The sequence below is a fragment of the Heteronotia binoei genome, chromosome 17 (genome assembly GCF_032191835.1).
Source record: "Heteronotia binoei isolate CCM8104 ecotype False Entrance Well chromosome 17, APGP_CSIRO_Hbin_v1, whole genome shotgun sequence".
NCBI classification, from domain to species: Eukaryota; Metazoa; Chordata; class Lepidosauria; order Squamata; family Gekkonidae; genus Heteronotia; species Heteronotia binoei.
The window spans coordinates 44546927-44568358 of NC_083239.1; the positions used below are offsets into that span (position 1 = coordinate 44546927).

The window sequence follows — 21432 nt, forward strand, 5'->3', positions numbered from 1 at the left end:
CTCTCCCTCCTTGAGAACTTCACACTGTGACTTTTTCATCTCCCTTTCTCGTCCCTGTAGGCACGGCCTTTGATAAGAGCTCTGCTACTTGGGTGGCCCTGTCCAAAATTGCGGGTCTTTGTAACCGAGCGGTGTTTAAAGGGGGCCAGGAAAATATTCCCATCCTCAAGGTGAGAGCAGGATACCCAGACCTCCATTAGAAAGTGTGTCGAGAGCTGGGAGGGAGGGAAATGAGGTGAGTGGGGGACATGGTGCAGAAAAAATGGATCAACTTTGGAATGAAGGGGAAAGGAGGGCGTAAGGAAACTTGCTTTGATTTCTTGCATTTTCTTTCCAAGCAAAAAATAATATGGAGGTTGGCAACCTGAGTCAGTTTGGTGCAGTGGTTAAGTGTGCGGACTCTTATCTGGGAGAGCTGGGTTTGATTCCCCACTCCTCCACTTGCAGCTGCTGGAATGGCCTTGGGTCAGCCATAGCTCTCGCAGAGATGTCCTTGAAAGGGCAGCTGCTGTGAGAGCTCTCTCAGCCCCACCTACTTCACAGGGTGTCTGTTGTGGGGAGAGGGGGAGCAAAAGAAGATTGTGACTGCTCTGAGACTCTTAAATTCAAAGTATAGGGTGGGATATAAATCCAATATCTTCTTATTCTCTCCCCACAGCGTGATGTAGCAGGAGACGCTTCTGAGTCGGCCCTTCTGAAATGCATCGAGCTCTCGTCCGGATCTGTCAAACTCATGAGGGAGAAAAACAAAAAAGTGGCCGAGATCCCCTTCAACTCCACCAACAAATACCAGGTATGGATTCTTGTAGAGTTGCCAGCCTCCAGGGGATAACTGGAGATTTCCTGCTGTTGCCACTGTTCTGCAGTCAATGGTGACCAGTTCACCTGGAAAAAATGGCTGCTTTGGAGGATGGGCTTTATGAAATCTCTCCTCTGCCCCAACCCTGTCTTTCTCAGGCCTCACCCCCCAAATCTCCAGGTTGTTCCCAATCTGGAACTGGCAACCATAATTCTCAGGCTCTTGGGCCAGCCCTCAAAATGAGCATGAGAAGAGCCCAGCTGGATCAGACTCGTGGTCCATCTCATCCAGCATCCTGTCTCTCACAGTAGCCAGCTAGTTGCCCTAGAGAGCCAACAAGCAGGGTATAGAGGCCAAGGTTTTCCCCTAATGTTGCCTCCTGCCACTCAGATTGAGAGGCTGACTGTGTCTGAATGTGAAAATTCCCTTTAGTCACCATGGCTGGTAGCTGCTGACCTACCTTTCCTCCATGGATCTATCTTATCCTATTTTAAAGGTGCCTGCAGCCATTTCTACATCCTCTGGCAGCAGTCTCCACATGTCAATCACTTGCTGAGTAATGAAGCACTTCCTTTTGTCTACCCTACATTTACTGCCTGTCAGCCTCCTTGGATGTCCTTGAGAAGACAAGAAAAAAAAAGCTTTCTCTATCCACTATGTCTGCCTTGTGCATAATTTTGAAAATTCTCTTCACATTCACATACAAATAACACTACAGCTTTATAGCCCTCGCGTCCAGAATCTTCTTTCATGTATCTTTTGCTTTCAGTCAAAACAGTCACCGTATGTTCCCTTCAGCTCCCTTGAAGGCCCATTCTCTAGAACTTTCTTCTCCGCCAGAAGGCCGTGGCTACATATGACCCGCTCATATGGCGACATGTGCTCAGGCCATTCCTAGAAACCTTTACAACCTTCTTTCTAGCAGGCCTTAATATTTTCTTCACATTCACCTATAAATAACACTACACCATTGTCTCCCTCACTAGGCCTGCTAGATCCAGGTTGGAAAACTCCTGGAGATTGGGGAATGGAGCCTGGGGAAGACAGGGACCTCAGTGAGGTGAAATGCCACACAGCCCACCCTCCAAAGCATTCATTTTCTTCAGGGAAAATTATCTCTGTAGCTGGAGATAAGCTGTAATTCTGGGGGATCCCCAGGTCCCACCTGGAGGCTGTAATCCCTACCCTCACTTCCAGAATCTTCCTTCATATAACTTCCCTTAATTCAAAATGGCTGCCATACTTTCCCTTCAGCTCCCTTGGAGGCCTATTCTCTAGAACATTCTTCTCTTTGACAGTGCTGTGGCCACCTGCGTTACCCATTTGTACAGTGGCTGATGTTCTCAGGCCATATCTAGAGATCTCTACAGTCTTCTCCTTAACAGGCCTTAATATTCTCTTCACATTCACCTATAAATAACACTACAGCATTATCTCCACTGCCTTAATATAACTTTTCCCTTCACTCAAAATGGCCACCGTATGTTCCCTTCAGCTCCCTCGAAGGCCTGTTCTCCTGACCTTTCTTCTCTGTGGAAGGGTGGTGGCCACATATGACCTATTTTATGACACATATGACATATTTGTATGACAACGAATGTGCTCAGGCTCTATCTACGTCTCTGAGGGGGACATTCGGCCCTTTGTCTTTGAAAAACTGGCTGTGTTAAAGACATGGTTGGGGAATATAATTTGGACAGGACCTCAGTGCCAGGGTCCTGTCAGGTCTCCTTTTCCAATTGAGTTGCAATAGTATTGTTGCAATAGCAACTATTCCTAGTACTGCCAATCCTCAGGCGGGGGCAGGAGATCCCCTAGTTTGGAGGCCCTCCCCCTGCTTCAGGGTTATCAGAATGCGGGTGGGGGGGAAATATCTGCTGGGCACTCCATTGCTCCCTGTATTGACTGATTCCCCTAGGATATAATAGTGAATTGATCTGCGAGTATCTGAGATTCTGGGGAGGCTGTTTTTTGAAGTAGAGGCACCAAATTTGCAACATAGCATTCAGTGCCTCTCTTCTAAACACTGTCCAAGTTTCAAAAAGATTGGACCAGGGGGTCCAATTCTATGAGCCCCAAAAGAAGGTACCCCTATCCTTCTTTATTTCCAATGGAGGGCAGGCATTTAAAAGGTGTGCGGTCCCTTTAAATGTGATGACCAGAACTCCCTTTGGAGTTCAATTATGCTTGTCACAACCTTGTTCCTGGGTCCACCCACAATGTCTCCTGGCTACACTCCCCAAGTCCCCAAATATTTATTGAACTGGACTTGGCAACCCTAACTATTCTGAACCTTGCTCCGTTATTCTATAGGAGGAATCACTTTAGCCTGTTTCAGATTCTAAATTGTGTAGAATCAACATACGGGGGAGGGGAATTGGGATCACAGCAGCAGGCCCCGCCTTCACCCTCCACGCACCTGATGGCTCATTGGGCACATGGTTTGCATGAGGATGTATAACTTGCATGTGCGTAGGCACAGCGTAGCGATTAATGCATGACGCTGAGGGGTGGGGCCAGCTGACACGCTCCTGATTCCCTTACCCATGCCGCCATGCATTGATTCCGCATGCTTTTCAGAAGTCAGAAACAGCTGTTGTTTCGAGTCTCTCTCTGCCGGCATAGGGAGACCACTCTTTTGTGATAATCCCAGAGTTTTGTGCATTGATGCTTTTTCACAGCAGGGTTCCTCCAAGGAACTCTGAGCAGATTTTGTGGTGCTAACAAGTAGGCAGAAAGCTCCAAAGTCAGTGGCTAGTCCTCAAGGGGACCGCATGCCAGTTTGGTGTAGTGGTTAAGCATGTGGACTCTTATCTGGGAGAACCCAGGTTGGATTCCCCACTCCTCCACTTGCAGCTACTGGAATGGCCTTGGGTCAGCCATAGCTCTCGCAGAGCTGTCCTTGAAAGGGCAGCTTCTGGGAGAGCTCTCTCAGCCCCACCCAGCTCACAGGGTGTCTGTTGTGGAGGAGGAAGATAAAGGAGACTGTAAGCCGCTCTGAGACTCTCATTCAGAGAGAAGGGCGGGGTATAAATCTATGGTCTTCTGCTTCTTAAATGCCTCCCCTCCATTTGGAAATAATGAAGGACAGGGGCAGTTTCTTCTGGGGCTCATAGAATTGGACCCCCTGGTCCAATCTTTTTGAAACTTGGTGGATGTTTTGAGGAGAGGCACCAGATGTTGTGCTGAACATTTGGTGCCTCTACCTCAAAACACAGCCTCCCTAGAGCCCCAGGTACCCACAGATCAATTTTCCATTATACCCTATGGGAATTGGTCGCCATAGGGTATAATGGAGTGCCCAGCAGACATTCCCCCCTCCCCTGCTTTCTGATATCCCTGAAGCAAGGAGAGGGTCTCCAAACCGGGGGGATCTCCTGGGTCTCCGAGGGGGCTGTTTTTTGAGGTAGAGGCACAAAATTTGCAGCATAGCATCCAGTGCGTCTCCTCTCCAGGCTCCACCCCTAAAGTCCCTAAATATGTCTTGAATTGGACTTGGCCAACCTATACTAAATGCCAAGCTTCCACTGCCTCTAAACAAATACCTCAGCTCTCCATTTGTCCACAACTTCACACTCGGGGAGTCTGACCACTGAGGGGCCATTTGACTATCCTGCATGTTAGCTGTTGAAAGACCACCCCGTCATGAAGGGCTCTGATGCCTTCCTCAAAACTGCTTAAACTAGAAGTTATTTTAGGGTTGCCATCCTCCAGGTGGAGCCTGGAGAGCTCCTGGAATCACAAATGATAGGGTTGCCAGCCTCCAGGGGGGACCAGGAGATCTCCCGCTTTTACAGCTGTCAGAGATCAGCTCCCCTGGATAAAATAATATATATCACAGGTACCAATGTAATAGTAATATACTGCAAGATAAATCAGCGGTGAAAAATGCCACTTTCACACTTACATACATTCTATTTAGTGCAATTTATAAGAAGGTATACGTTTACAAATAGGCATGAGTAATGCGGCTACTCAAAGCTGAAACAAAACCAAAACGCAAAGTGTCCTTTTCTCCCCCAAGCGTCCTCGCAATAAGCTTTAACCGTGGCAGCTGCCGCTTTTTTCAGTTCATAAATCCGCAATTTGGGTGGAGTCTTTACGTCAGGGGTGTCAAACTCTTGTTATGAGGGCCGGATCTGACATAAATGGGCTGGGCCGTGTGTGTCACAAAATGGTAATGGCAGGTAGCGGAGATACAAACTTTATAAAGGAGACAGACAAACACAAAGATTTTTTTAAAAAAACTTAAAATATGCTTAAAACGTTAGCATTTGTTGGTCTTAAAGGTGCTTTCTTTGTATCTCTCCTGTGCAATCCAGGCTCTCAGTAGCACAGCACAGCTACTGAGCCAAGCCTCTCTTCCTTCTATTGGCTGAGGCTCCTCCCCCTCCTGGTCCCCTGGGGAAGGAAGGAAAGAACCAGAGATTCATTTGAAGCAAGCTATCCCTCTCCCCCCTTTCTCAGCCAATAGAGAAAATAGAGGTTTTGCTCTGTAGCTCCTGTGCAATTGAGCAAGCCTGGCAAAGCAGGCCGTGATGCAGAAGGAAACAAGCAAAAGGGAGAAGGAGGCAGACAACAACCAGTTGCTCGGGGGCCTGATAGGAGCCTTCTGGGGGCCTGATTCAGCCCCCAGGCCACATGTTTGACACCCCTGCTTTAAGTATTCAGCTATAAAAATCAAACTGAGAGAATAAGGAACCGTGTCCCCAGGATTTTCCACAATTTCGTGCCTCTGTCCTTCTTTAGCCTTTTCTTTCAAAGATGCTGCTTTTTTCCAAAGCCACAGTTTCTCTATATCAAACATGGATCAACGCACGTTACTCAAAGTTCCTGTTTCCGGTTCTCTCAGCAGCACTAAACACTTTCTTATAAATCGCACTAAATAGAACGCATGTACACACTGTAAGTGTGAAAGTGGCATTTTTCACCCCTGGAGAAAATGGTTGCTTGGAAGGGCGGACTCTATGATAATAAATTTATAATAATAAATTTTATTTATATCCCGCCCTCCCCGCCTAGGCAGGCTCAGGGCGGCTAACAACAGTTTAATAAAATTATACAATATAGAATATACAATATAAGGTGATTTAAAACAACATTGAAATTATACATTAATTTAAAACAACAATCTAAAACCAGTTCGAATGTCTGGGTCATTCCATAGTTTAAACGGCGGTCCAAATTCCGCAGGGCCCGTACCTCCGGAGGTAGGGGTGGCCAAACTTGCTTAACATAAGAGCCACGTAGAATAAATGTCAGGTGTTCGAGAGCCACAAGACATGAATGTCAGATGTTTGAGAGCCACAAGACAGGGAGGGAGGGAGGGAGGGAGGGAGGAAGGAAGGAAGCCCTTCCACTGCTGGCCCCCCAAGCACCAAAAATACAGAGCATCACTGCCGCAGACAGAGTTCAATGTACCTCAGACATAGATTGCAATCCACACCATTTTCTGAGTGACATCTTTCCACATGCATTTGTAATTTTAAAAGATCCAGCTGAAGGAAGGAAGGAAGGAAGGAAGGAAGGAAGGAAGGAAGGAAGGAAGGAAGGAAGGAAGGAAGGAAGGAAGGCAGGCAGATGGGGAGGGAGGGGTAGAAAGAAAGTGACTTTAACTTTAAATGCATTTAGAGAGAGAAATGCCTTCTCCTAGCTGTGAAAGAGCCACAATACATGTGAAAGAGCCACATGTGGCTCCCGAGCCACAGTTTGGCCACCCATGCTCTAGGGCGTTGAACCATGCTGAGGCCTCTCCCCTCCCCAAACCCCTCCCTCTCCCAGATCCACCCCCAAACTCTCCAGGTGTTTTCCAACACAGACCTGGCAACCCTAGATCAGACATCAGCTGTAATTCCAGGAGAAAATGGCCGTTCTGGAGGATGGATTCTATGACACTATGCCCCGCCTCGGCCTTCCCCAGGCTCCACCTCCCCAAATCTCTAGGTATTTCCCAAGCAAGAGTTGTCAACCCTGGTTGTTCTCACACCTACCAGTGGTGGATGTACATGCCTAAGTTATGCATTGCGTAGGGAAGATCTTCCATAGGCCAGCACCCTTCAGAGCAGAGCATTTCCTAAGGCTACCCCTAACCAATAAGAACATAAGAGAAGCCATGCTAGATCAGAGTAGGCGTTAGAACTCCTACTGCCAATAGAATGTAACAGAACAGATCTTCCTTACGTTGCACCCTGCCATTTTGAAATTACCTCTTGTTTTAAAAAGTGACCTGACTTCCTGTCTGGCCCTTCCTTTCAGCAGTAGTACAGGACTGCAGGGTGACATGATAAAGGTTTACAAGATTTTGCATGGGATGGAGAAAGTAGAGAAAGAAGGACTTTTCTTCCTTCCTCACAATACGAGAACACGTGGGCACTCAATGAAATTGCTGAGCAGTCAGGTTAGAACGGATTAAAGGAAGTACCCAAAGGGTGATTAACATGTGGAATTCACTGCCACAGGAGGTGGTGGTGGCTACAAGCATAGCCAGCTTCAAGAGGGGATTGGATAAATATATGGAGCAGAGGTCCATGAGTGGCTATTAGCCACAGCTTATTGTTGGAACTATCTGGGGCAGTGATGCTCTGTATTCTTGGTGCTTGGAGGGGCAAAGTAGAAGGGCTTCTAGCACCACGTTTGAACCTCCTGATGGCACTTGAGGGGTTTTTTTGTCCATTGTGTGACACAGAGTGTTGGACTGGATGGGCCATTGGCCTGATTCAACAAGGCTTCTCTTATGTTTCTATTAGGAACTCTGCCCCCCTGCCCCAAAGGGTTGCTGAGTCCAATTCAAGAAATATCTGGGGACTTTGGGAGTGGAGCCAGGAGACACTGGGGGTGGAACCAGGAGCAAGGGCGTGACAAGCATCATTGAACTCCAAAGGGAGTTCTGGCCATCACATTTAAAGAGACCGCACACATTTTAAATGCCTTCCCTCCATTGGAAATAATGAAGGATAGGGGACCTTCTTTGGGGGCTCATAGAATTGGACCCCCTGGTCCAATCTCTTTGAAACTTGGAGGATGTTTTGAAAAGAGGCACTGGATGCTATGCTACAAATTTTGTGCCTCTATCTCAAAAAACAGCCCTGCCCCCGAGCCCCCGATACCCATGGATCAATTTCCCATTATACCCTATGGTAATTGGTCTCTATAGGGAATAATGGAGTGCCCAGCAGACATTTCCCTCCCCCCGCTTTCTGATGACCCTGAAGTGGGGGGAGGGCCTCCAAACCACGGGATCTTAGGGTTTCCAAGTCCAATTTAAGAAATATCTGGGGACTTTGGGGATGGAGCCAGCAGACATTAGGGGTGGAGCCAAGATTAAGGCTGTGACAAGCATTATTGAACTCCAAAGGAAGTTCTGGCCATCACATTTAAAGGGACAGCACAGCTTTTCAATGCCTTCCTTCCATAGGAAATAATGAAGGATAGGGGCACCTTCTTTTGGGGCTCATAGAATTGGACTCCATGGTCCAATCATTTTGAAACTTGGGGGGTATTTTGGGGAGAGGCACTAGATGCCATACTGAAAATTTGGTGCCCCTACCTCAAACAACAGCCCCTCCAGAGCCCCAGATACCCGCAGATCAATTTTCCATTATTTTCTATGGGAATACATTTCCATAGGGAATAATAGAGTTCCCAGCAGACATTTCCCTCCCCTCCCCCCACTTTCTGATGACCCTAAAGCAGGGGGGTCCCTCCAAACCGGGGGATTCCCTGCCCGCACCTGAGGATTGGCAACCCTACCGTCCCAAGATGGGGAAGACCCAGGGCCAGCCCTCCTGAAAACCTTTGTAGTAGGGGGATCCCAGCCTGGTATGGCTCTGCCGTTCCCATGGCGAGGACAGCGTGATCCCAATACAGTTCCCTGTTCCCGGATTCTCAGGCCTGTCAACCTTAATCCCGTCCCTGTCGACGACAGCTGGGGAGGATTAGACAGGATTCCTGACGGGCAGCAGTCTGGAATGATCGGCCTTGATGGACAATGCCAGAAAGGGGGCAAGAGGAGGCTGTGTCTGCAAGCTAAAAGTGTTTCTGCTCCGCAGGGTGCTGCACATCGTCTCTTCCCCTCAGTCAATGTTGCTGTGATGTCGGCAGTGTTTCGTTTCAGTTGGGATTTCCTAGTCCCATGGAGACTATACTCTCACGATACCCAAATTTTTAAAATGTCTGATTAAAACCGAAGCTCTTCGATCAATGATTTCCTCAAGCGATAGAAAAGAAAAACGGGAGGAGTTCATAAGAACCGAAGAGAAGCCATGTTGGATCAGGCCAATGGCCCATCCGGTCCAATACTCTCTGTCACACAGTAGCCATGACACCAGGTGCCATCAGGAGGTCCATCAGTGGGGGCAGGACACTAGAAGCCCTTCCACTGTGCCCCCCCAAACACCAAAAATACAGAGCATCACTGCCTCAGACAGAGAGTTCAGTGTACCTCAGACATAGATGGCATTCCACACCACTTTCTGAGAGACATCTTTCCACATGCTTTCGTAATTGTAAAAGATCTCGCTGAAGGGAGGGAGGGAGGGAAGGAAAGGAAAGGAAGGCAACTAGTTGGTGTATTTTTATAATTTAGACTGGACACAACTGGTTAGCTGTCTGCTGGGCTGGCTCCATGGGCAACTCTGTCCTCTGGTGGCCAGACCCCATTTTAATGACAGGTAAAAATGTAGCTCATGTTTTCATGGGTACAGCAATGAAGCATGTCGGAGACTCAGGGTGTCTTTTTTTATAAATTACTACCACCCATCTGACTCTTGAGGGGATATTTCTGGAAGCACGTTTTCCCTCAGGCTGAGCCCTTGATTACCTCACGCAGTCCAAATCATGCACAGCCTAACCGATGTGATTCTGAGTCAGTAACAGAATCCGGCTATCTGTAGAGAATTGGCATAGTTCCAGCCCTGAAACTTGTGTCTGACAAATACAGATTCCTTTCTTTTAAAAAAAATTAAAATCTTTCCTCTGATGCTGAATTCCAGTTTGCAGTGAAATGTAAAACTGACGGAAGTCATCTTCGCTGTTTGCTGAGATGTAGTACAAATAACGTATGAAGTCTTCCAGAAACACACACTGTAAACAGATTTTTTTTTTTTGCCCTGACTTAGGGCTGCCAAGGTCCTGGGTTGGGTGGGGGATCTCTCACTCTGGAGGTTCCCAACCTATCGGCCCACATTGGGGCGGAAGGGGGATCCTCTCCTGACATCGCTGGCGTGATGACGTCACTCAGAAGAAAAGGCTTAGTGAGAAGTGCCTTGTCATGACTGGAGCTTAGAGAAAGCCTGGAAAGCTAAAACAGGTTCTGAATTTCCAGATACCTCGTTTAGCTCTTATGCAGTAAAAACAGAAATTTTCTGCTTGTCTAAGAATCTACATTGACCGCTAGCTGACTGTTCACCTGTTCCCCTTGGCGTTCTTAAGTTAGAACGCCAAGGGGTTGGTCCTTCATTCTGTTTGCTTCACAGGAGACTAAACCTGAACCTTCTGTGAAATTGTCTTAAGAAAAAGGAAATTGCCTCTGTGGACCTTGTAAAAATATATATATACATCATTAGGTGTTTGGCTCTTCTCCTGCTGATGTTCCGTTTGCTATACATGTATTTTGATAAGGCCAGTTATATTTTTGTGTTAGAGTAACTTTATTTGTGTTAGCTTTCAGAAGCACCATTGAGACTAATTTATACATGGTAGCGTTGCTTTGTATCTCTGCCACCCTTATCTGTGTTCCACTTTGGTTGCTTACTTAACCTCCAGATGACAGAAATCACTTCCCTTGGAGTCACACACCTCTCCTCTTTGGATCATTATTAGAGAGCAAGGACAAAGACTACCTGTCTTGTCACACTGCATGCAGAAAATGTAGTACTTACGGGAGAGTGCTTTAGCATAGCCCTTTCCCTGATATTATAGCTTTGGAAAAAGGGCAACTAGAATGATTAAAGGCTTGGTACGCCTTCCCTATGAAGAATGGTTAAAACACTTGGGGCTGTTTAGCTTGGAGAAGTGTCGACTGAGGGGTGACATGATCGGGGTTGACATCACCCACCCCTTTGCCTCCCCCACCCCCACAGTGTGCCGCACTTGCTCCCTGCCAGCCGTGACGCGCACGCTTCTGAAGGACACTCTGGAGAAGGCTTGGTTCTCCCCTCCCTTTGGAGGGGAGGAGGTGATGGGAAGGGAAGGAGGGGGTGGGTGGCAGGGGGAAGCGCAACAGAGCACGGTGGGGGCAGTGCAATGGAGGGGGGGTGCGATGGAGCGTGGCGAGGGGGTACCTGCTGGAGTGCCATGCACTGTCTGTGGATGTGGAAGTCCTGATTGAATTCAGAGAGTCTTCTTTCCTTCCCGCAGCTCTCCTTTCATGAGACGGAGGCCCCAATGATAACCGCTACCTGTTGGTAATGAAGGGGGCCCCTGAGCGCATCTTGGACGATGCAGCACATCATCCTCCAGGGCAAAGAGCAGCCGCTGGATGAGGAGATGAAAGAAGCGTTCCAAAACGCCTACCTGGAGCTAGGAGGACTCGGCGAGCGGGTGCTGGGTAGGGTGATACCTGGAGAGAGGGGGCAGAGGGGGATGCTGGAGAGGGCCTGAAGAGAGTGTGGTACCCAGGGGTGGGATTCTAGCAGGAGCTCATTTGCATATTAGGCCACACACCCCTGATGTAGCCAATCCTCCAAGAGCTTACAAAAAGAGCCTTGTAAGCTCTTGGAGGATTGGCTACATCAGGGGTGTGTGGCCAAATAGGCAAAGGAGCTCCTGCTAGAATCCCACCCCTGGTGGTACCCATAGGCAGGGGTGCATGATGGTGTTATTTATTCATTTATGTATTTCATTAGATTTGTAGCTCACCCACCCCTGCACTGCGAGGCTCAGGGCAGGTAACGAGAAGATAAAAACAGTACAATAATTCATTATTAAAACAATTTAATGTACTAGCAATCGAAGATAAAACAGATGGCAATGTAGGCACTAATGCAATTCATCAGGCAAGGTTGTGCAAGCTGTGTGTTTGTTAAACGCTGGAACAAACGCTGGAATGCAGTGAAAGGCAGGGAGGGGGACTGGGGAAAGCATTTTTTTTTTTGTATTTGTGTGTGTGTGTGTGCACCTCAAAGTCATGGCAATTTCTGCTGGGGGTCTGGAGGATATTCAGAGAGATGGCTGAATAAAGCATGCCCCTGTCCCCTGACTGCTGGTATTCCAAGGAAGTCTCCCATCCAAGTATTTGCCAAGAGGGATTTATACCCGCCCTCCACTCTGAATCTCAGAGTCTTGGAGCGGCTCACAATCTCCTTTTCCTGCCTCCACAAAAGACACCCATCTGAGGTAGATGGGGCTGAGAGAGTCTCCCAGAAGCTGCCCTTTCATGGACAGCTCTGCGAGAGCTATGGCTGACCCAAGGCCATTCCAGCAGCTGCAAGTGGAGGAGTGTGGAATCAAACCTGGTTCTCCAGATAAGAGTCTGCCCTTTCAAGGACAACCTCTGCCAGAGCTATGGCTGACCCAAGGCCATTCCAGCAGCTGCAAGTGGAGGAGTGGGGAATCAAACCCGGTTCTCCCAGATAAGAGTCGGCGCACTTAACCACTACAACAAACTGGCTTTTGCAGCAACTCAGGTGCTAGGTTTTCAAAGAGAATTTGCCTGTCTTTTTGCACCCAATGTGGGGGTGGAGGGTGGGGATGGTTCCAAGTTCTTAAAGAGGCAAGCGGAATCCCCGGATTAGCTCCCGGCCCTTCCAGTTTTGAAGGGCCCCCCAAGACTTCCATCTTCTCCCCACCCAGGTTTCTGCCTTTACTACTTACCAGAGGAGCAGTACCCCAAGGGATTCGCCTTTGACTGTGACGATGTCAACTTCACCACCGAAAACCTCTGCTTTGTGGGGCTCATGTCCATGATCGACCCACCCCGAGCAGCTGTACCTGATGCTGTCGGGAAATGCCGAAGCGCTGGCATCAAGGTAGGGAGGCTGAGCATGTCTGGAAGCAAAAGAGCCGGTGCTGAAATCTGGTGGCCCCTACCCTGAATGAAGCCAGTCGGCTTTTTTATAGAGATGCACTTTGCCCAGGGCTGAGATGTATCTACCACAGGGCATGGTGGTGCTGGTGGGGTGCTTAGAGATCGCTTTCTTGGTGCCAAGCTTGCAGCTGTTTCTGTGAAAGGAGAATCCTTCATGTGGTAAACATGTCCAAATTCAGAAATCTGTAGCATTTGTTTATTCTAGTGCTCTTCAGTGAATCCCAGAGTTGCCCATGGTCTTTCAGAACTGAATGCAAGAATTCCTTTGCTCCGTGGCAGCTGTTTGGCCAAGCCCTCTGTGACATCAGAGTAGCTCAGCCAATGCCAGCTAAGAAGCTGTGACACTTTGGGGGCTTTTTTCAGGATAGTCATTGTGATAGACACACACCAACTGTTTTCTCTCTCATTAGAATTCACACATCCGGACAGCTGGTCTGAGTCAAAGGTACTTCCCTGGGGGAAAAAATTGGCCCCCGATGCCCTAGGGAATTCTTGAATAAATATCAGCTTGTGTCAGTTTGGAATTCCTGCTTCAAACTGCAGGATTGTCCAGGGGGCAGCTGGAAAATGACACCACTCTAAACAACTTGACTCTTGCAGAATTTTAAGTCGTAGGAGGCGTGCACTGGTTTATAGCTGTAGAAAGAAAGCTGCAGTTAGGGGTGTGTCGATAAGCAAAAAGGAGTGTTATGTCTTCCTAAGGAAATAGATCCAGGTGGGCAACCGTGTTGGTCTGAAGCAGTAGAACAAAGCCAGAGTCAAGTTGCACCTTTATGACCAACAAAGAAAATGCTTCTCTTTTAATCTGCTAAAAAACATTTCCATGACTTCGCACGCTAACTCTCTGCTCACTTTCATATTTAGGACTGCTTGCCATTCCATCCTATTGTCTGATGAAGCGTGCTTCTAGCACACGAAAGCTTACATTCTGAATAAAACTTTGTTGGTCTTAAAAGGTGCAACTTGATCCTTGCTTTTTCCTAAGGAAATGTTTGTCTTTTGGGCCCCTTGGACTTCCTCCTGAACTTTTTAGCTCTTGAAAGGGAGCCCAGGCTGGTTTGGTGGATGGGTCATCCTGGCTTCCTTTCTCCTCACTGGTTCTCCTTTGGTCCCCTGCCCTTCTCCTCCACCAGGTGATCATGGTAACCGGCGACCACCCAATCACAGCCAAGGCCATTGCCAAAGGTGTGGGCATCATCTCAGAGGGCAACGAGACGGTGGAAGACATTGCCGCCCGCCTGAACATCCCTGTCAGTCAGGTCAACCCCAGGTGTGCACAATTCTGGTCACTGGACCTCAAAAAAGATATTATAGCATTGGAAAAAGTACAGGAAAGGGCAGCTAGAATGATTAAAGGGTTGGAACACTTTCCCTATGAAGAAAGGTTAAAACGCTTGGGGCTCTTTTGCTTGGAGAAACGCCGACTGACATGATAGAGGTCTATAAAATTATGCATGGGATAGAGAAGGTAGAGAAAGAAATACTTCTCTCCCTTTATCATAGGAGGTGGTGGCAGCTACAAGCATAGACAGCTTCAAGGGGGGATTGGATAAGCATATGGAGCAGAGGTCCATCAGTGGCCATTAGCCACAGTGTATTTTTGGAGCTCTCTGTCCAGGGCAGTGATGCTCTGTATTCTTGGTGCTTTGGGGGGGGCACAGTGGGGGTGGGCTTCTAGTGTCCTGGTCCTACTGGTGGACCTCCTGACGGCACTTGTTTTTTTTGGCCACTGTGTGACACAGAGTGTTGGACTGGATGGGCCACTGTCCTGATCCAACATGGCTTCTCTTATGTTCTTAAAGCAGGTGGGAGAAAGGGGGGAGGGAGGAGCCAAAGGTGGGGTTGTAGAGAGGGGAAGCAAAGAATTCTGGGTTGGGGAATTCTGGAAGATTTGGGGGGGGGGGGTTCAGTTGGCAGGCTTTGGGGGAGGAGATGGCATGCCATAGAGCAAGTGTCCCTGAGTACACAGGCACCTCTGGAATTCTGACATGGGATGGTGATTTATAGCCTCCATGTTTCAGCAATGCTGAATATTTCCTTCCTGTTAGGGTTCCCTCTAAGCTGCGTTAGTGTGAGCTAGCTCACAGTTTTTTAGCCTCCAGCTCACACATTTTTGTCTTTGCTCAGAAAGAATGGCCCTGGAGCAAGCTAATTTATGCAGCAGCTCACAAGTTTACTGCCAGTAGCTCATGAAGTAGAATTTTTGTTCACAAGACTCCACAGCTTAGAGGGAGTATAGGTTACCAGCCCTTGGTAGGGAAATACCTGGAGATTTGGGGGTGGAGCTTGGAGAGGAAGGGGCTTGGGGAGGGGAGGGGCCTCAGCAGGGTTCGATGCCATAGACTCTACCCTTCAAAGCAGCCATTTTCTCCAGGGGAACTGATCTCTGTTGCCAGGGGATCAGTCATAAAACAGGAGATCTCCAGGTACCATCTGGAGTAGGCTTCCCAATCCCCAGGTCTCAGAGGGGGATCCCCCGGTTTTACAGGCTTCCCCCCTCCCCCAGCCAGCTGGCCGGTGGGAGAAGCCCCACCCCCACAGCCATCATGCACCTCCATGAACGATTCCCATAGGGAATGATGGGGAATTGATCCACGAGTATCGGGGGCTCTGGGGGGGCTGTTTTTTGAGGTAGAGGCACCAAATTTTCAGTATACCATCTAGTGCCTCTCCCCAAAATACTGAGGTAGAGGCACCAAATTTTCAGTATACCATCTAGTGCCTCTCCCCAAAATACCTTCCAAGTTTCAAAAAGATTGGACCAGGGGGTCTAATTCTATGAGCCCCAAAAGAAGGTGCCCCTATCCTTTATTATTTCCTATGGAAGGAAGGCATTTAAAAAGATGTGCAGTCCCTTTAAATGTGATGGCCAGAACTCCCTTGGAGTTCAATTATGCTTGTCACAGCCTTGATCTTGGCTCTGCCCCTAATGTCTCCTGGCTCCACCCCCAAAGTCTCCTGGCCCCACCCCCAAAGTCCCCAGATATTTCTTGAATTGGACTTGGCAACCCTAATCTGGAGGTTGACAGCCGTACCTTGAACTCCATGTTTCCTCTGCGGATCAGGACAGGGGTCTCTTCTCCTGCCTTCACCCACTGTTGTTCTTGGAGTACCAAGCTGGCAATGGGGAAGAAACAGCCAAAGCGCTGCCCTTACCAAACAGCCATCCCAGGCAATCACTCGGGATTCCTCTTGGCAGGGCCAGGCCTCATGCCTGGGCACGGGAGTGGCATTTCTCACCATCTTTCTCCCACCCAGGGATGCAAAGCCTGGTGTGATCCACGGCACGGATCTGAAGGACATGACCCGCGGAACAGATAGACGAGATCCTGCAGAACCACCACAGAGATCGTCTTCGCCCGCACCTCCCCCCAGCAAAAACTGATCATTGTGGAGGGGCTGCCAGCGGCAGGGTAAGGAAGGGAACCCCGCCACGCACACACTTCCGTCCCTCCGCAACTGGTTCCAAGACCCACACCTCTAGCCAGGGCTTTTTTTTTTTGGGTAGCAGGAACTCCTTGCATATTAGGCCAACCCCGCCCCCCCCTGATGTAGCCAATCCTCCAACAGCTTGCAGGGCTCTTAATACAGGGCCTATTGTAAGCTCCAGGAGGATTGGCGACATCAGGGAAGGTGTGGCCTAATATGCAAAGGAGTTCCTGCTGCAAAAAAAGCCTTGCCTCCAGCCCACGTCTCCCCCTATTGGGCAACCCCTGTTAAAATTACACATGCCCAAACTGCAGGACTCTCAGGGTCATCTATCCTGGATTCATTTCTGTGGGAGGAGAAAGCATGTTATTTTTTTTTGGGGGGGGGGGTTGTATTTATACCTGCATCATGCACATGTGTGCGTATCTGGAAGTCATGGCAACCTCTGGTGACTGACCCCTTCTGAGGGCCTGGAGGATATTCAGAGAGGTGGCTGAATGAAACCTGCCTTTGCCCTCCCGACTGCTAGTATTCCAAGGAAGTTTCCCATGCCATGGCTTGCCAGAGAAGAACCTGGAAGTCATGGCGACCTCTGGTGACTGACCCTTACTGGGGGCCTGGAGGGTATTCAGAGAGGTGGCTGAATGAAGCCTGCCCCTGTCCTCCTGATTGCTGGTATTCCAAGGGGGTCCTCCTATCCAAGTACTTGCCAAAGTTGAGCTCTCTTAGCTTCTGAAATATGACCAGATCAGGCTTTGCCTGGGCTACCCAGGTCAGGTGTGGGAGAAGAGAACTTGAACGGTGGCTAGGGTTGCCTGGAGAGGCTGACAAATTAGCAGGGGACTTACCTGGAGGTTCTGGGAGAGGGGAGGAAGAAGTGCGATTGAACTCCGAAGTGAGTTGTGGGTGCGTTGGCCATCACATTTAAAGGGACCACTTTCCTTTTAAATGCCTTCTGCTCGATGGAAATAATGGAGGATGGGGGCACCTTCATAGAATTGGACCCCCCGGTCCAGTCTTTTTGAAACTTGGGGATTTCAGCTATGTTGAAAATTTGGTGCCTCTACCTCAAAAACACGGGCCCCCCATAGCAACAGATACCCATGGATTGATTCTCCATTATACCCTTTGGCAGGGGTGGCCAAATTATGGCTCAGGAGCCACATGTGGCTTTTTCACACATATTGTGTGGCTCTCAAAGCTCCCACCAGCCCATTGGCCAGCTTGGAGAAGGCTTTTTTTCTCTGAAATCACTTCCCTAAGCCAAGCCAGCCGGTGGCTTGGAGAATGCATTTAAACTTAAACTTCCTTCCTTCCTTCCTTCCTTCCTTCCTTCTTCCTTCCTTCCTTCCTTCCTTCCTTCCTTCCTCTCCTTCCTTCCTTCCTTCCTACTCCTTCCTTCCTTCCTTCTCTTCCCTTCCCCTTCCTTCCTTCCTCCTCCCTTCCCTCCGGCTCTCAAACATCTGACGTTTGTGTCTTTCGGCTTTCAAACATCTGACCTTTATTCTATGCGACTCTTTACATTAAGCAAGTTTTAGCCACCATAGCCTCCATAGGGCATAATGGAGTGCCCAGTGGCCATTTTCTTTTCCTACACTTTTCTCCTGCCCCCAGCTGGGGATTGGCAGCCCTAAATTTTTGGTGTATGTTTCTTCTTTCCCCACTCAGGGTGCGATCGTGGCCGTCACAGGGGATGGAAGTGAATGACTCCCCGGCCCTGAAGAAAGCAGACATTGGGGTGTGGCCATGGGTATTGCCGGCTCTGATGTTTCCAAGCAGGCAGCTGACATGATCCTCTTGGATGATAACTTTGCGTCCATCGTCACTGGAGTGGAGGAGGGTAAGAGACAGAAGGGTGGCTCCAGGGCAGGGACGGGTCAAAGTCTGGGGTGCTAAGCAGGGGTCGTTTTGTAGAAAAATAGGGTGGTGGAGCACATTAGCTATCATCATTAGCATATGCTGCCCACCCCCATCCCAAAGCAACCCAATGCAAGAAAGGAGAGCCTCGGGTGAGTGAGGCCTGCTTGGGCTAGCTAGAGATCCAGCCAGCCCAAGCAGGCCCAACTCACCTAGGGCTCTCCTTGGACGGCCCCCCTCCCATAGTCAAAAGGCCAGCAAGTCACCTGCTGCCCAAAATCACATAAGAAGTGGAGAAAGGGTGATGCGGGCTTCTCCAGGGGGTTAATGAGGGCACTGTGAGTGTGGCAAAGCCCTTGGGGGTTGGCTGGCTGCCCGCTCTCCTAATCCAGGGATTGTTATGCAGGTGCACTTCCTATTCAATGGTCAAGGTAGGTAGGTGGGGAGGAGGAGGGGGGCCATCAGAAAGGTCCATCTAGACCAGCATTCTTATGAGGGGGAAAGGCCTCTCTGTCCTGTTGTTGGCCCTCCAGAGAAACTGGTTGACCACTGTGTGAGACAGGATGCTGGTCTAGATGGACCACTGATCTGACCCAGCAGGACTCTTCTGAAGCTCTTCTGAAGGCCTCAGCCTCCATGCCCTGTGGTTGGCCCTGCAGAAGAACTGGTTGACCACTGTGTGAGTCAGGATGATGGACTAGATGGACCACTGGTATGATCCAGCAGGGCTCTTCTTAGGTTCTTATGGCCTCAACCTCTATGCTCTGTTGTTGGTCCTCCAGAGGAACTGGCTGGCCACTGTGTGAGACAGGATGCTGGACTAGATGGACCAGGGACAGGGATGGTGGCTCAGTGGTAGAGCATCTGCTTCGTAAGCAGAAGGTCCCAGGTTCAATCCCTGGCATCTCCAAAAAAGGGTCCAGGCAAATAGGTGTGAAAAACCTCAGCTTGAGACCCTGGAGAGCCACTGCCAGTCTGAGTAGACAATACTGACTTTAATGGACCAAGGTCTGATTCAGTATAAGGCAGCTTCATATGTCCATATGTCCATGACCACTGGTATGACCCAGCAGGGCTCTTCTTAGGTTCTTTTGAAGGCCTCAGCCTCTATGCTCTGTTGTTGGTCCTCCAGAGGAACGGGCTGGCCGCTGTGTGAGTCAGGATGCTGGACTAGATGGACCACTGGTATGACCTAGCAGGGCTCTTCTTAGGTTCTTATGAAGGCCTCAGCCTCTATACTCTGTTGTTGGTCCTCCAGAGGAACTGGGCTGAACACTGTGTGAGACAGGATGCTGGACTAGATGGACCGCTGGTCTGATCCAGCAGGGCTCTTCTTACGTTCTTATGAAGGCCTCAACCTTTATGCTCTATTGTTCATCCTCCAGAGGAACTGGCTGGCCACTGTGTGAGACAGGATGCTGGACTAGATGGACCGCTGGTCTGATCCAGCAGGGCTCTTCCGATGTTCTTAAGGCAAGAGCCAAACAGTGGCGGTTTGTCATTGCTTGCTTGTGTGTGATGGTGGTCTCTATCTGGGTACGAACAAGGGCTGACCCTACTTAGCTTCCAAGATCTGACAAGATTGGCTAACCTAGGCCATCTAGGTCAAGGCAGAGATGTTCAGAGGTGGTTTGCCATTGGCTGCTTCTGCATAGCAACCCTGGACTTGGTGGTCTCCCATCCAAGTACTAACCATGGTTGACTCTGTTTAGTTTCTGAGATCTGATGAGACTGGGCTAGCCTGGGCCATCCACAGCCAGGTGCATCTATCCAAGGAAATAGACAGAGAGGAGTCAAAATCTTGCTTCTGAGGGGAAGACTGTACAACCATAACGCTGAAAATGACCTTGAGGCAATCACTTTTAAGCAGGGCTGGAGTTCTAGCAGGAGCTCCTTTGCATATTAGGCCACACACCCCTGATGTAGCCAATCCTCCGAGAGCTTACAAAAAAGAGCCCTGTAACCTCTTTGGAGACTGGCTACATCAGGGGTGTGTGGCCTAATATGCAAAGGAGCTCCTGCTAGAATTCCACCCCAGCTTTTAAGCCTCTCCCATAATTGGGGATATTCTTTTTATAGCAATAATTCCTCCCTCTTTTGGAAATCTCCACAAAACAAGATTCTATGGGCTTGCCCAGGGGCTTTTTGGTAAAAAAAAAAAAAAAGCCCAGCAGGAACTCACTCATTTGCATATTAGGCCACACCCCTCTGACGCCAAGCCAGCTGGAGCTGTGTTCCTGCTCAAAAAAAGCCCTGGGCATATCCACGCTACAAGCATACACCTGTATTGAAGCAATTATACAGCTGTGGCTTTTCCCAAAGGATCGTGGGAGATGTAGCTTGCTGACTATGCTAAGAAATAGGGTTGCCAGGTCTGTGTTGGAAAATACCTGGAGACTGTGGGGATGGATCCAGGAGAGGGTGGGGTTTGGGGAGCGGGGGGGCCTCAGCAGGGTCCAATGCCATAGAGCAGGGGTGGCCAACGGTTGTTCTCCAGATGTTTTTTTGCCTACAACTCCCATCAGCCCCAGCCATTGGCCATACTGGCTGGGGCTGATGGGAGTTGTAGGCAAAAAACATCTGGAGAGCTACTGTTGGCCACCCCTGCCATAGAGTTCACCCTTCAGAACAGCCATTTTCTCCAGGGGAGCTGATCTCTGCCAGCTGGAAAAGGAGATCTCCAGGCCCCACCTGGAGGATGGCAATCCTACAGACAAAATCTCTCTTAGAGATTGCACCACCCCTTCAAATTCCTAGCTTTCCCTGGATAGCCAGGGAATTGCTACAAATTCATTTTCAGACTGCTGTATAGATATACCCACTTAACAACCTCTTCTTAGCAGCTTTAACCATCGCTAGAATCCCTTTTTATAAAGTTCTTTGACAATTCAGCGTATGTTCCATTGAAAAATCCACTGAATTTTTGTCCTGGCTACGCAAACTGCTCTGCGTGTTCTGTATGTGAGGGGGCAGCTGGTATTCAGATATTTACCCTATGTCCCCTCAAAAATAGGGTACAAAGAGGGCCTGTGAGAGGTAGGACATCTGCTTGGCATGCAGAAGGTTCCGGGTGCGATCCCTGGCATCTCCAATTAAAGAAACAGGTGATACAAAAGACCTCCACCCAAGACTTGGGAGAGCTGCTGCCAGTCTGAGTAGACAATACCAACCCCAATGGCCCAATGGTCTGATTCAGTATCTGACAGCTTCCTGTGTTCATGAGGGGGCAGGTGGGAGAGGTAAGATGGGGGTGCAGAGCCCAGCGTAGAGAGGGGCGGGGGCGGGCTCCCGAAACCAGGGCTTTTTTGGGAGCAGAAACTCC

General features: G+C 49.2%; 1 protein-coding gene and 1 non-coding gene across 2 annotated transcripts in view; both read left to right on the forward strand.

Annotated features, from left to right (window-relative positions):
* ATP1A3 (ATPase Na+/K+ transporting subunit alpha 3) overlaps positions 1 to 21432 on the forward strand; it is a 64894-nt gene that overhangs the window by 26082 nt on the left and 17380 nt on the right. Inside the window, 13 exon segments of the mRNA XM_060257544.1 lie at positions 61 to 170; positions 659 to 793; positions 11156 to 11174; positions 11177 to 11243; positions 11245 to 11345; positions 12590 to 12765; positions 13958 to 14094; positions 16083 to 16134; positions 16136 to 16165; positions 16167 to 16224; positions 17911 to 17951; positions 17953 to 17988; positions 17991 to 18093. Coding sequence (XP_060113527.1) covers positions 61 to 170; positions 659 to 793; positions 11156 to 11174; positions 11177 to 11243; positions 11245 to 11345; positions 12590 to 12765; positions 13958 to 14094; positions 16083 to 16134; positions 16136 to 16165; positions 16167 to 16224; positions 17911 to 17951; positions 17953 to 17988; positions 17991 to 18093 — 1065 coding nt within the window.
* Positions 18948 to 19020, forward strand: TRNAT-CGU (transfer RNA threonine (anticodon CGU)). Its single transcript has one exon. It is a non-coding gene; the product is annotated as a tRNA-Thr (tRNA).